Here is a 16,008-nt window from a genome sequence, read left to right on the forward strand (position 1 = left end):
TCCCCCTTGCTGGGATTTTGTTTTGTTTATGCTTGGCTGGCTAGAAGCATTCATTGTCTTTGAAGTCAGGTGTTTAGCTACAGAATACTTTCATGTTAAATATTCTAAATGAAATTTTCTTGAGATTCGTTGTTTGGTTTCTCCCTGCAGATTCAATTCTTTATTTACTTCTGGGAGGAGGGGGTGTAAAAAATCTTATATCTTACATCTTCTCCAGGTTCTTGATTCTCTTTTAAGGGCCTTAAGCCTTAAATGTTGGCTCAGCTGTATCCTGCATGTTGTGGTATCTAACTACTACTTCTGTGGGGCACAGGTGTGCACCTGCTAGAATCAGCGGAGTAAAAGTTAAATCAGGCTGTATGAAAACCAGGGTTTGAGGCGGGCCTAGGTTTCAGTTTCAGTTTCAAGTTCCTGGTCACTGATGCAACACATCACCTGATCCACCTAACCAATGGGACACGTCGCCTGATGATGCCTTAGCTAATAGACTTCGAGGGACAGCCCATCAGTGACCGACCAATCAGGAAAGCACGCCTGAACCTACTCACCAATCACCGCTGGACAATGCTGGCGCCAGAAGTTTTCTCCAATGAGTTTAAAGAACAGCAACCCTGGGCTGCCCCCTTGTCCCCGGGCCTATAAAAACCCGGGGAAGAAAGCGCTCAGGGCGATTCCCTTTGGACGCTGCATCACCGCTCGGCTGGGCAGCGGAGGGAGGCAGCCCCAGCTCGAGCTAGCTAATAAACTCCTTTTGCCGCTTTTGCATCTCAACTGGTCGTGATTATTGCATGCACCCAAAGTGAGCTCGCCTTCCTTCCCCGAATCTACCACTTCTAGCCAGGCTTCTTTTTGAATAGAAAACATCTGAGTTTCCACTGGGCACTGGCCTCTCCAGTTATATACTACACTCCCAGGCCTTCTCTGTGGCTGACTGTGGACACGTTCCCCAATTCTGGTCAGTAAGAAGTGCAACCCCTGGACCACCCTCTGTACCGCGCGTGCCCAGAAAGAAAGATCATTAGCCTCCCTGTGGATTGAGAGGTGGGCTGAAGAGAAGCAGCTTCAAGTATTGGAAGGAGAGTGTCTTCAAGCTTCGGAATGAGGGAAGAGAATGTGGAGCATCCAGAAAGAAGAAACGGGGGACGATGCGGCTTTCTGCTCCCGTAAAGAGTGACCCTCTCAGAAACCCACAGGGGCAGTTCCACCCTGTCCTGTAGGGGTGCCACGAGTCAGACTGGCAGCGTGTGAGCGTGTTTGGGTTTTTAAATATGCCTTCGATGACCTCAAGTGGTAGAGCTGCCCCGCCAGTCTTGGACTTTTGGCACTGACGGGTTGTCTTGTCAGTGAGAAATACACCGCCTTAAGTCTTTATATTTTTGGACTCTTTGCAGTAGCTTAGCTGGTACCATACTAATATGCATACCTAATAGCATCTAATTATCTTAATTTCCTGTCTTTTCCCTTGCATTGACTATGCCTACAGCTTTTTTACCAAGTCAATATTTCAATATTCAGCAGTGTCTGTTCTGTTCTTTCTATTTATAGTTTATTTATTAGTCCCATAAAGTATTTTGGTACTCAATTTGTTTCCTTATGTCTGCAATCTCCCTTTTTATCTTTCTGCTATTTTATCATCTCATGTTTGAGTTCTTGTTTTACTTAATTTATATTCTTATCAAGCTGTGCTATAATGTGAAGAAATCGTGAGAAGTATCCATCTCTTCCTTGAGTTATGCTTCCCCCTAGGTTACCCTGCCCCCCAATCCAAGCTTCTCCCTTCTCCCTCCCATCCGTCCCTTTCTTTTGTTATCTGTGGGTCCAATATTGGCATGGAGAGGAGACCGTGACCATAATGACACAGTATGATGAACATATCATGTCTTTGCCCGTGTGTATACTTGGGCAGCTCTCTAGACAGTCTCCTTGCTCAGAGGGGCCTTGTCTTCTCCATTATCTGCTGCCAGTGAGTTCCCCTCTCAACACCCAGTGAGAACTGGACATTCCGTGCTGTCCCCAGCCTGCCTGCGGTGGCCTCGTGGACGGAGTGGCAGTCTTTGCTCAACCCCTTGGGCACTCCGTCCTTCCCTGACGGAGGCATAGCAGTTCCATGTTGAGCTGCTATTGATCCCAAGGTCAGCTGTTTGAAACCACCGTTCCCTCCATGGGCTCTTCTCCTCGTTCTATCCCGTATAAAGGCAATTCAACCCTGTCCGCCAGGCTCGTTATGAGTCAGTATTGACTCGGTGGCAGTGAGTTTGGTTTGGGCTTTTGCGCTCCTTTCCTGAGATGTGACAACCACCACAGAGCAGACTTGGTGGTGGTCGGAGACGAGGCCATCTTCCCATTCCTACACCCAGCGTTTGGGAACATTTATCCAGTGCAAGTGCCCCCAGGACTAATCAGACATATGGCTCACTTTCCAATTTCACCTGTTCTTGTAAGCCTGTAATCCAAAGAGAGGACAAGGGAGGATGCTGGCCGGCGTGTCTGCTTACTGGATGCTGTAGTGCTTCTGGGGGAAAACAAACAAACCCCAGAGTTTGGTGACTTCTTCAGAGGGCTTCTGAAGGGCATAGCTCTCTCCTCTGCTCTGGGGAATTTTTAAAATAACCGATTGCGTAAGTATGGGGAGGGACAAAACCTGTAAAAAGAAGTTTTCATCTGTCATCCTGACCAGTCTGCCTGGCTTCATTTCTCTTCTGCCTATTCTGGTCTTGGTCTCTTGAACACTGAGAGCTATGAGATAATTCCTTAAAATATATCACCAGTCTTACCATTTATCACCACTGCCTGACTGATGTTCAAACCTCTCTTTAGAATATATTCCTTATTCCATCTTTCTCCCATGAATAGTCCTACATATGCCTGCTGTTCCAGATAGATTATATGTTGCTTAAACACCCTCTGTGGTTAAGAGGGCAGCAACCCTGGTGATATAGTGGATTATGGTTGGGCCGCTACCCACAAGGTCAGCAGTTTGAAACCACCAGCCAATTCATGGGGAAAAGATGAAGTAACAATCTCAGAAGCCCACAGGGACGTCCCACCCTGTCGTAAGAGCCACTGTGTGTTGAATCGACTTGATGGCAGTGAGGGGTTTTTGGCTTTTTGTTGGTTTGTTCATCTTAATGTTAAAATAATAGCAGGATTTCAGAGAGCTAGAGGGATCAATTAGATTACTAAACCACTTTAGCAACCCCATCACGACATTTGAGTGTTGATAGCATCCCAGAGTTATTTATTTTTTTTGTAGAGAAATACGGCTTTAATAGGGGACCTCACTGGGGAGGGGGATACTTTGGGGGCGAACGGCAATCCCCACGTGCAGCCCTGATCCTTGTTCTGGGAGCAAAATGTTGCAACACGGCGCATCTCGGGGTCCGATACTCTTCACACTCCAAGGAAGGGAAGCGGGAGCAGCTCAGAAAAAAGATCAAGAGTCTTCCTTTTCCTGGAACCTGCAGTTGGTACAGGTGTAAAAGACCGTCTGCCCCTCATCAGCTGAACGCATCTGCCTGGTGTGGTAAGCCATTCCCTCGTGACCACATCGAGAGCAGCGTCTGTCAATCACGGGTCCCTGGAACTCTGGACCCTCCTCCACCGACGGGGGCAGGGCAGCGCCCAGTTCGTGGAACACAACTGACGTTTTCACGACCTTCCCTTCGAAATCGCGCACGTTCAGGGAAAAGCCGCAGCGAGCACAGGTGACCGTGTCCTGAGCCCCCGGCAGCGGCAGCACCGAGCCGCAGTCCGGGCAGAAGTCCAGGTCGGACTGGAAGCTGGAGCGGGTGTCGGTGAAGTCCATGATGGGATTGGTGGCCGAGGCTTGAAAAGAGGCAACCAGACGTGTCTCAATAAAACCTCTCCACCCCGAAGTGCCTGGCCCGTCCCAGAACCTCGGTGCATCCCAGAGTTATTGAGAACAAACTCCCTTTCCCTCGAGCGGACCTTGCCATGCCTGGCTTGCTGAGCTGGATCTCAGGGCTTGCCTCCTGAGTGAGGGACTCTTCACGGGTCACAATGTGCACAACCATGGCCAGCAACCGGCCCCAATGGCCCACGTTGTGGACAGGAAGGCTAGGGGCCCCAGCGAAGGGAGAGCACCAGGCCACTCTGCTAATCCACTGCAGGGGTGCTACGTCATGGCCCAGTGCGTTTGACTGTACATCCCTGCTTCCTAAATTCTCAGACTTTTAAAAAATTTTCTTTTGTAACTGGAATTTTATTGGTTGTTTTGAGATCAGTACAGAGACATGATGAACACTTTGTTACACAAGTCTTAATGCACATATCAAAATCTTAAAGTGGCACGTAGATAAAATTCGTTTCTACGTTCCTTTGACTTTTCAGCTTTAAATTTGGAGGCAAACATTTTTGAAGAGATTATCAGGCACCATTATCTTCAAATGTTGATAATCAGTGACATCTTCAGTCTCACTCATTCACAATTGAATGGCACGCACACTAAGCAGTCAAATGTTCAACCCTTCCCAGCACATAACAATGTGCTCAGGAAAAATGTGTTTTGTATTAAAGGAAACAAATAAATTCCGCCCCGGGGAACGTTATGTTCACATCCAAGAGAGTAAAATCTTCCCACGATTCAACATCCCACTATTTTCTGCTTGTACCAAAAAGTAAACCACCGGTCTATGAGTTCATGCCTTTAAAAAAAGAAAGAGCAAAAAGCATTAACATTAAAAAAATTAAAATGGGACGAAGTGGGATTTCCTCCTTTTAAAAAAATGCTTCTAGAGCTACTTGCATTTATAAAATTATTCTTCTGGATTGTACAAGAAGGGTGATAACTGGGCGTACTGGTAAGACACGGTGGAGAAATAGTCACTAGCGTGACTGCTCTCTCTCCTGGTTTTCAGTTTCTCCATCTTCCACAGCTCAGTCTGCTCTAGTTTCGGGTTGAGAGACTTCAGCCCGTTTGCCCTTTGTGCCTCATTTCCCTTTGGCTTGTACTTTTGGGGTCTGAAGATTTATCCTTTCCTGGGGTCTTTTTTTTTTTTTTTTGGCTTCGTCTCCACGTTTGCAGGCACAAGTTTTGCTGCCAACCTCGCCCATCTCGTCCTTCATCGCCGGCTGACCTGCCTTGGGGGCATCTGGGCTGTGGGGGAGGTCGCTTGACCGATGCTTGCAGACTGCGGTGCACCCAGAACTTTCTGGAAGCTGGGTTGCCTGGCCTCTGCCGCTCTTGAACTTGTGAAAGTGAAGTACAAAGTGACCTGCTCCATCCTGAAGCCCTCAGACTACAGCCCGACAGGATAGGGGTCTACCGGCTGGGCAGCCATCGAAGGTCATAAGACAGCGAACTGTCTGCGCAGCAGGGCAGAGCAGGAAGATGCAAAGACCTTCCACCTGGGCCACACACTGCTTACCCTCAAATTGTCACGTGAGACAGCAGGGACCACTGTTCCACACGCCATGGCTCTCTTTGCTGAGCTCACAACCTACATAATACAGGGTATTGTAATTTATTCAACTGGTGCCTCTCTGTGACAAGAACATAAGTGGGACTTAAATTCACTTAGAGTACCAGCTTAATTGTCCCCTATTAATTAAAAAATGTTTTGTTGGCACATATGTTGCCATCACAACAACTTATAGTAGGGCTCAAGTTTTGGAAATTATGACGGCAACATATGTACAAATGTGCTTGATACAATTGATGTTTGGATTGCTATAAGAGCTGCAAGAGCCCTCAATAAAATGATTCTTAAAAATATATGATTATGATGAGTTAACAGACTGAAAATATTGGCAGAGGGATGGAGACTACATATATATAAAATAAGCAAATGAAAAAGTAAACTATCCTACATGAAAAATGCATTGGATAGACCGGAGAATATTGGAGTGGACAAAAGAGTGGGTTAGTGAGCTTCAAGAGAGATCAATAGGTATTAGTCAAATAGAAAGAGAAAATATTTTTGAAATAAGAATAAATCATCAGTGACATGTGGGAAAATATCATGCTACCTAATTTACACATGATGGAGGTCCCAGAAGGAAGCAGGGGGAAATGTTATGGAGAAAAATATTTTTAAAGACAGATTGACTGTGTGAGGTGGGGTTGAGTAGAGAACCAAATCCAGTGATACTCACATATATTTAAGAGAGAACTTTATATTGACAGGTAATTATAGATCAAGAAGACACCCCAGCCCAGTCCCACTCTAGTCTATAAGTCCAATGCTAAGCCCATAAGTCCCTCTTCAGTCTCACACTGCCACCAGCAATGGTGCAGAACGCAGGAATAGCACAGGTTGGTGGGTGCAAAGTTGTGTGGATCTAATGGTGGTAACAACGCAGGGCTCTGGCAGCGATCTGCGTCAGGTGGCAGGAGGGTGAAGGCCAAGAGAGAAGGGGAGGCTCCCAAGGTCCTCTTTATGAGAAGGCCACGCCCACAAGGAGGCACCATCAGGCAATCAACTTGCCGGACAGGTTGGATACCACCAGTACCCTTTTCTATACCTTCAAGTTGACCTGAAATGATGTATCTACCACAGTGACCCAAATGTTTCTCAACTTGATAAAACAAAACAAAACACATAAATGTTTACATCCAAGAAGCTCAAGGAACCTCAGCAGAATGAACCTGCCAAAGCACGTCACAATCAAACCGCTCAGACCCAGAGACAACAAGTAATGGCCCGTTATACACGGGAGGCTTATGGTTCACAAACTACGGGACTTGAAAGCACTGAAGGAGAAAAGATATAACAGGAGACAACCTGGCAACCCAGAATTCTAGTGAACATCTCTCAGAAGTGAAGGCGGGCTGGAGCCATGTGTGGACGAATGAAGACTCTGTGTGTCGCCAGCAGCCGTGGGCAGAAAGATGTGATGAAAGAGAGTCCTTCAGGCTGACAGGAGATGGAAGCGCACATCGATGTTGTGAACATAAAAGACGATCTTATTTTCGTCTCTTAATGTCTCTAGGAAACAACGGACTGTTTAAAACAAATACACATACCATTACGCCGTTGATAATGTGTGTAAAGTACGAGACAACAATCACAAGTTCAATATTAACTCCAGGGGAACGATAATAAGTTAAAGATGCATACTGTAATCCCTAGAGCAGTCACTAAAAATAATACAAAGAAATATAATTAAAAAGCCAAGGGAAAATTTGAATGGAGTGATAAGATAATGAAAAGGCAACATGCCAGGATATGCAGGCGCTGCTCAGACACTGCTTAGAGGGAAATTTATAGGCTTAAATGCTTGTATTGGAAAAGAAGAAAGGCCTAAAGTCACTGGTAGGTTTTAGCTGGAAAAAAAGGATCAGATAGATGAAATACATCCAAAGTAGATACGAAGGAGAGACTTTAAGAAGTAAGGCATGATATCTAAAGCCCACAGTTGTTCTTCAAGAGTTAATAGAAGTTATAAACCCAGCAAGATCAAGAAAAAAAGAGTAAATAATGTCAGAAAGCATCAAGGGACACCTCACTCCATCTTCCAACACATTTAAAATATAATAAAGGAAACTTCTGATAATCTTATGCCAATAATTCCTTAAATTAGATTATATAAGCAGCTGTCTTGAAATAGATTCCCAATTAAACTGACCAAAAAATAAAACAGAAAATCTGAATAGCCCAATATCTGCATAAATGTATGTTTTACAGAACATGGCTATGCACAGAGGACAGTTTTGCAGAGGATATTAATAAGTATGTGTTACTAGGAGTAACATAGACAGCAATTCACAAAAAGAATGGCAAATGCCAAACTTCTAATAACTTTATTAAATAGAGAGAAAATTTTAAAGTTTGGAAAGCCATGAAGTAGCTCAAATGATCAAGTTTTCCAATACTTGGCTGTCTTAATGGTCTAGACTAAGTATGAAAATGGTACTAAGTGAAAAGTTTCCAGGTGTGAGCAGAAACAAACAAAGAGACGACCAAATAATCCATGACTAGGATGGGTTGATTTAACAACCTGGAACAGTGTTTCCATAGTCAGTTTCTAATGAAAGTCAAGCCACACGATTGGCGAGAGGAGCCCCGACCTGCTGCTGCTCCATCCTCACATACCCACACCAGGATATCGTTCCCAGAGCTGAAGGAGGTCCGGGGATGGTAAGAGAATGCCTGTCAGCCCCCGTGAAATTGGCGTTGTGAACAGAACCTCAAAGAATCTGATGAAAAGCGATGACCATGAAATATGAACAGCCAGTCTGGAGAATGGGCATCTGCCCACTTTGAACATCTCACACACACACAGTGCTCTTTGGTATGAGCCCCCCAAGTCACTGAGAAAACATTAAATTCCAGTAAATTGTGACTTATGTAGGAAAGTATGCAAAATACTCTATGCTAGAAAAATTTCCAATAAAAATAGTTCAAAGATGTGGGGGACTTCAAAAAGTTCAAGAATAAATTCCATTTTCTTTTAACTCCATTTTTCCCACGAATTTTGGGGGGGTCCTTTCATATTATTTTTTGTTTTGTTTTCCTTTGATATTATATTTTTCCCCCTGCCCCCAAAATCAATAATAACCAATAAGACTTCAAATCCAGCACGGAAACAAAGTTTTCCACACATTTTCGTCATGCAGAGTTGTGTGAGCTCCTACGCAGAAAAAGGTTCTGAGGGTGTTGGCGCATCAGCGGCGGCGCTCTTTCCTCCCTGAGGATTCGCCATGCAGACTGTGTTCCAGTAGCTCCGGGTAGCCCAACAGTGTCGCCACCTGTGTGGCTCGCTTTCACTTCATAGTTTCCAATTTTGTGGGACCCCAACACTCTCCTGTCATGAACTACCTCTTACCATTCCAAAGAGCCAGTACTCTTTTGCATATATTGGGGGAGGGGGAGGCTGACTCAATACACAGCTAACAGCTAGACTCCAAGGGTGAAATCCCTACCCCCTCCCACCTTCATCATTTATTCCTGAAACCCCCTTTCCCTCCCTACTGCCCATCCGCCACCCCTGCAGTGCCTATGACACCTTGTGTCGGTTATTATCAGTATACCTCCACTCCTGTGCTTCATAGCTGGGGAACCCAACAGAAGACAATGAGAACCAAATCGCACCAAGGTGGTAAGGATCAGATCACAATAGCTTAAAGACAAAATATAAGTAATGTGTGAGAGGGAGAAAATCCCCATCAACCTTCAAGAAGCCAGGGAAGACATTTCTGTCATGCAACATGTCAGAGATGCCTGCACACAGAACAAATTCAGGTCGTGTCTATAGTGAGGTCAACTGGCCAGTTATCAAGTTCCAGCCAATACAATCAGGATTACAAAGGTCTCTTGCCTGCTAGTAAGGCCTTTAGTTAGAGCGGATCTGCTCAGTCTGACTAGATACTCTGCAGGTGAGTTTGAGGCTCCTTCTGTCACTGGAGTGCTTCTGCCTTCTCTATCAACATATGTAGGAAGCTACAAAGATGTAAAGAAGTATTTGTTAACAGAGCAGAGGCAGAAGGAGCCCTGGTGGTGTAGAGGTTATGAGTTGGGCTGCTAACCATAAGATCAGCAGTTTGAAACCACCAGCTGCCTGGAGGGAGAAAGATGAGGCTTTCTACCCTGTAAAGAGGTATAGTCTCTGAAACCCACAGGGGCAGCTCTACCCTGTCCCATAGGGCCATTATGTGTTGGAATGGACTCCATGGCAGTGCGTAGCGGGCCCTGGGTCAGAGTATGTTACGCACTGCGCTGCTAACTGCGAGGTCAGCTGTTTGAAACCACCAGCTGCTCCTCAGGAGAAAATTGAGGCTTTCTACTTCTGTAAAGCGTTACAGCTTTTCAAACTCACAGTGGCAGCCCTAGAGGACGGCTCTGAGTCAGAATCAATTATATGACAAGGTTTGTTTGGGTTCATATCTACATATGTAAATTTACATATAATACTATATGATATGTAAATTTACATACGAAAGCTATATGATAAAGTGCTTCTGAGGCAAAAATCTACAAACCCAACTTTACTAGGGACCTCGTGAGAGGAAAGGCATTTAAACGGTTAATTCCTTCAGTTAACCCTAACAAGGCATAGGGAACGGGCTTATGTGGTTGTTTATTATAAGTTACTGTTGCACAGATATTTCCCCTTATTAATGGGCAACGTCCCATTCTCTGGACATTTTGTTAAAATACTGGCTGGGGTTATGAGTGAATTGAAGTTTGGTCCTCATTTACCTCATACCAGCAGTTGGGTTGGCAAGCTCTGCAGAACGGCTGGGGCTCTTTCTGTTTAATTTGGCATCCCTTCCTGAGCAGTATTGAGACTTTTACTTCAATGACTCCATTGGGCGTTGCCATAATTTCTGTGTTGTATCAGTAAAGCCTGTGGAAGACAGGCCTAAGCAAACTTAATAGGCGGGTAAGAGCGTGTACAGTTCAGAAGTTTTGCTTCATTCAGTGAAGAAATTAATTCCCAATTCAAATTAAACCCTTTTAGGAAATACAACAAGGTCTCCCTTACTAAAACACAACAACTAAGACTGTCAAGGAATATTGGGAAATGTTCACATTGGGCATGTGTGCATGTAACAGTTTTACTTTTCTGCCCAATTTCTCTTGGAAGAATTTTCCTGAACTCTGAATCAGATTGTCAAAAGAAAATATTGGTCCAAATTCTGATAGAGCACACAGTAATTATATGGCTTGGTGATAGATTGGAACACAGGATCCTGGGGTCCTCGTCTGTAAAATGGAAGTCATAACACCTCTGGCATACCCTTGAGTATTCAGAAGTGGGAAAAGAGAAAACTCTCTGAGACTGTACACCTCCACAGAAGCACACAGCCTCTTCTTTTTCCCCAGGACCCCTGGAGGGTTTAAATCAACACCACCACCCATGCCCCCACTGGCCTGTCACTTAGGAACCCAATGCCTAGCCAACAGCACCACGGGGCTGCCAAGGGACAGACCAGGTACTCAAAAAGGCTTTGTTACATGTGCAATTAGAAAATGGACAGTGGTCATTTTCATTGCACAATCAGAGGAGAAATGGTTCCACCTGGTCTGCTCTTTGGTTTTATTTGTCGTGGGTGAGTGGTCATAAATGGGAATTACAACCAAAAGAAACCAACTTAGATCAGGGTCAGAATGATGGGTTGTCAGCACGGGAAGGGACCGTAGAGGTGATTTCATTCAATGCCCTACATTTACGAGCAATGACCTTAAGGGTAAAGGAGCGATCTGCCCAAAAGTCACCCAAAATAAATAGGACTTTTCTTGTAGTGACTGTTGTATGAGGTCATGGGTTACAAAAAAAATAAATCTTCCTTTTGACTCACTTGAAAAATCATTATTTTTTCTTTAAAGCTTTTTCTTCTTCTTTCTTAGCATCTTAATTTAATCCATCTGAAGTTTTCGTTGGTATAGGATGTGAAGCTAGGGTTGAGCCTAATGCTTTTTTTCCAAACCGTAAGCCAAATGAGTCAGCACCATTCAGCTACCAAGTCCTCCCTTCCCCATTTATTCATAGTTCCACATTTAGTACACTCTAAATTATTTTCATACTCAGGGATCACTTTTTTATTCTACAGGTTTGTCATTTCCCCCCAATAGGCTGCTGTTGTGATTATTGTCATTTTATCGTGTTTTAATAAGTGATACCAAAGTTCACCTTCATTTGTCTTCTTTGCCTTTTGTCCATTTGTTCTTCAAGACGATGAACATTGGCAAGTTAGAACAATGAGTATTCTGTGTAAGCCATATAAAACCCATAAGAATTTTGACGGGAATTACATTAAGTATAAAGATTAATTTGGGAAGAACTGACATCCTTATTATCATCATTTTTCCTTTTCAAGATGATGCATCTTTCTATTTGTCCGAGTTTCCTAAGATATTGCTCAGGAAAGTTTTACAGGATTCTACCCATAGGTCCTGCATATTTTATGTTAAGATTATTACTAGGTGTGTTGGATCCCACAGCCAGGAAAGGAGAACGAAGAAAGAAATACACGCACTCTTCAGGAAAACAAATATCTCTGGTGGAGACGGAGGCCGTTTCCATGTTTAATCTTTTTACCTTTGTAGTTCTCAAACTTTCTCCACTGAGAAGGTGAGAACTCCGTGAGAACCAGAATGTTCGGGAGAGAGGAAAAAACAGCGCCTTGCTACGTGGAGGCCAGGGCTTCAGGGCAGCCTTCCCATGCACAGGTCCTAGGGTTCTGCTGCGAGCAGGATCCTGTTGGAATTAGGCTCTCCCCACCCTTTGACTTCTCCACTAAAACCTTCCTGTTCCAACAACCAGTTTGATTGTGGCAGGGTGTCCTTTTGTTGCACCTGGAATGGACTCAACAGCCCCTCACAGCAAGCACAACAATCACAGAGTCGGCACCGCTAGGGACACAGCTGAGGCAGGGTTGGGAGGCATTCCACGCCGGCAGAGTTACAGCTTTGGAAAGCCCCAGGGGCAGCTTTACCCTGTCCCACAGGGTCACTGTGGGTCAGAACCCAACCCCATGGCAGTGAGTTTGAGAAGCCAACATCTTTGGTGGTGCTGTAGGCCACAGGCTGGCCTGCTACCTGCAAGGTTGGGGGTTCTAACCCACCAGCAGCTCTGAAGGAGGAAGATAAGACTCCTGTAAAGATTTATAGTCCCAAAACCCTATGTAGGGCACGACGAGCCGGAATAGGCTCAACGGCCATGGACTTTGCTTGTTTGTTTGTTTTGGGTAAGCATGAAATAGGAACCGTGGTGACCCAGTAGTTAAAAAGCATTAGGCTGCTAACCCATACTAGAATGTGGGTAGTGTGGGCCCATTAGCTGTTCCCAGAGAGACAGGTGTGGCAACCTGCTTCCCCAGAGATGGGCAGCTCGACTCTGTCCTGTAAGGTCACAAAGAGCTGGACTTGACTACAGAACACAACACGGTGTTTGGTACCACCCAGAGGAGACGAAGGCAAAGTAAACATACCCTTTCCCTCCAGGGGGCGCAGCAAGGGGAGTAAGCACAAACCGACAGTGGCCTTGCGGTAGATTCAGCTCATGGAGATCCCACGGGGGTCCGGGTAGAACTGTGCCTTCGGGTTTTCAGTGGCTGAGCTTTTCCACAGTAGATCACCGAGCCTTTCTTCCAAGGTGCTGCTGGGGGATGCAATCCTCCTGTTACTGGAGGAGCAGCTGCTCTTTGTACCACCCAAGACCTCCAAAACAAAGCCTCCTCCAAGTCCCACCTAAACACACAAATGCTTTTAGAGGGTGTTACGAGAGTCGAGGGGAGGGAAATGAGAGTCGAGGGGAGGGAAATCAGTTTGGCCTGAAGAGATCTGGAAAGACATAGCTAGGACCCGAAAGAGGAGTCATCTATCAGGACAGGGGCCGGTGGAAGATGCCAGGTAAGGGCTGGAGAGCACGGCTCACTGCGAAGTCAGCTTCAACTCCATGGCAGTGGGCTGGGGTTGTGTTACGGAGCTCTGGTGGCACTGCGATGAAAGTATTTGGCAACTAACCCCGAAGTGAGCAATTTGAATCCACCAGCTGCTCAGAGGGACAAAGATTAGAGAGAGCTTGGGGAGCCCTGGCGGTTTCACAAGTTGGGCTGTGATGCACAGGGTCAGCAGTTTGAAACCTCATGCAGCTCCGTGGGAGAAAAACGAGGCTTTCTGCTCCCACCCATGTTACAGACTCTGAAACCTACAGGCAGGTCTCTGAGTGAACACTGATTCGATGGCAGTGTGTTTGGGTGAAAACTATACATTGATACACCCCTGGAAAGTGAGTGGGGCAGTTATCCCCTGTCCTGTATAAAGTTACTATGAGCCAGAATCAACTTCAAGGCAATTGGCGTGGATGAATACTACTTAAAATAATTTTTAAAACTCAGTGCCATCGAGTCAATGATGACTCCGAGTGATCCTAGGGCAGGGAAGAACTGCCCCTGTGAGTTTCTGAGACTATAACTCTTGATAGGAGTAGAAAACCCGGTCTTTCTCCTGAGGAGCGGGTGGTGGTTTTGAACTGCCGACCTTGCAGGCAGCAGCCCACCTGGTAACCACGATGGCACCAGGCCTCCTCTACTTACATACAGCCTCACGAAATTACCCAGGGCCTCAACGAATTGCTTTTCAAAGTCACTGACCACATAAACATAAATCAAGAGTACCTGTATCCTGCATTTTAATTAGGTCGATGGGCCCTGGCTAAAGCACTCTGCTGCTAAGCAGAAGCCAGCGCACCAGCTCCTCTGCTGGAGAAAGATGTCGGTCTCCGTCAAGCTCACAGCCTTGAGAGCCTCCGGGCAGTTCTGCTCTGTCCTTTCGGGTCACTGTGGGCTGGAATTGACTCAGGGACAACTGGTCTGGGTTTGGGGTTGACTAGGTTGAGCAATATGCTTTGTGTCAGAGATACTGATCCCTGCTGTCAAAGAATTTGATAATCTAGTTGGTGAATCTGGCCCCCCAACAAGTTCCTCTTCTGGCTCTAACCATGGGCTACACCACTTCTTACTAAGTGGGCTTGCTCTTTGACTTCCACTCCCGGGGTTGAGCACATTCTTCAGTCTCCGAGGAAGCAATTTCTAGCTGGATCCCCAGATTGTACCCCTCAGATCCAAGTGAAAAACCTCGCCGGGATATGTGAGAGGTGGTAGAGAGTACAGGTGGAAAACACAGCTTGGAAAGCACTCTGCCTGCGTTTCAACGATGACATTTCCAGTGTGTGGCTTACCATGCCCAGCATAGAGACAGACTCCGAAATAACACGTACTTCACACACACGCCGTCTGTCCCGGTCACCCGTCCCTACAGTTAGAGCTTTCCCTCCTGCCCGACAACGTCCAAACCTCTTCCTGCTCCACCCCCCAGCTTAACGAGCTCCCCAGATCCTCTCAGGCTAGGAGCAAGCTGACGCTACCTCACAGCTCCGCTAGAGGGCAGCCTAGAACTGCCCCAGCGGGTTTCTGAGGCTGGAAAGTTTTACGGCAGCAAACTGCCTCTTCTTTCTCCCACGGAGCAGCTGGTGGGCTAGAACCATTGAAATTGGGTTAGCAGCCCAGAGCACACCTCACTGTGTCATGGGGGCTCTTTTGACGTCTCATCGACCTTGTCTAAAAGGAGTACGTGTTTTCATTTCTTCTCCATGGGGCTTGACGCTCAAAACATGCCCCCAAATTGATTTGTGCACAAAATCAAGCCCAGGGAGCGACAATCAAAGCATGTTGGTTGTTTCTATATAGGCGAGCGCTGTGAGTGATGTGGTGGTGCTGTACCCTGGTGGTGCAGTGGTTGTGCATTGGGCTGCTAACTGCAAGGTCAGCCGTTTGAAACCACCAGCTGCTCCGAGGAGCTTTCTACTCCCATAGAGAGTTACAGTCTTGGAAACTCACAGGGGCAGGGCGACTAGGAGGCAGCATTGGCTGGATGGCAGCGAGTTTGCTTATGTTTCTAGGTGAATGGTGTGACTTTCTGGCTGCAACATGCGGCCTCGGACAGAAGCACAGGGAGCTGTCTCACAGTGTTCAAGATGCGGAAAGGGGGTTACAGAGGATTTCACATCTTCAGCTTAGCTAGTGTGGCTTCCAAGTCTACACTGGAAACGAGGGATACGTGGAACTACAAACCAAGCCCCCAAGACTAGAAATGTGGTGAAGGGTACTTCCCCTGGGATTTTCATGCTTCCTTCAGTGGAATGATAATTCCAGAAGGAAGAGAGTTACTGTTTTAAAACTCCTTTGCTGAAAACGTCCATCTTCTTCCTCCTCAAAGGTTGGGCATGTCGACCTAACTGCGGACTAGCCGACAGCGCATTACGAATGAGTAGCAACCTCTCTTGGGTGGCGGCTTGTCTTCAATTTCCCGACTGCCTTCTTCCAGGGTTCGCCCTTTTGTGTTAAAATGCAGAAAAGGCGCTCACACAGGGGCAAAAGGGATTCCTTGGAAACCATCTTAACGTGGTGAGGCGTCCAGACAAACTCTCAAGGGGTGTTGGTAAAACTGAGCCTAACCATTGGGTATATCTGGGCCTTTGCAGCCACGCATGCCTAAAGGAGAATGCTTTTACTCTAAGTTGCTTCCAAGAGGCTGGGGGGGG

The 16,008-nt window shown here is 46.2% G+C and overlaps 2 protein-coding genes across 2 annotated transcripts in view; both read right to left on the reverse strand.

Moving 5' to 3' along the window:
- Positions 1–16,008, reverse strand: part of IQCH (IQ motif containing H) — a 208,742-nt gene that overhangs the window by 163,505 nt on the left and 29,229 nt on the right. The window lies entirely within an intron of this gene.
- LOC142430321 (DNA-directed RNA polymerase I subunit RPA12) lies at positions 3,291–3,881 on the reverse strand. The gene has a single exon (XM_075535378.1). The coding sequence runs from the start codon at positions 3,803–3,805 to the stop codon at positions 3,434–3,436; it is 372 nt and encodes a 123-aa protein (XP_075391493.1). The 5' UTR covers positions 3,806–3,881; the 3' UTR covers positions 3,291–3,433.

This window comes from Tenrec ecaudatus, chromosome 17, assembly GCF_050624435.1.
Source record: "Tenrec ecaudatus isolate mTenEca1 chromosome 17, mTenEca1.hap1, whole genome shotgun sequence".
Taxonomy (NCBI): Eukaryota; Metazoa; Chordata; class Mammalia; order Afrosoricida; family Tenrecidae; genus Tenrec; species Tenrec ecaudatus.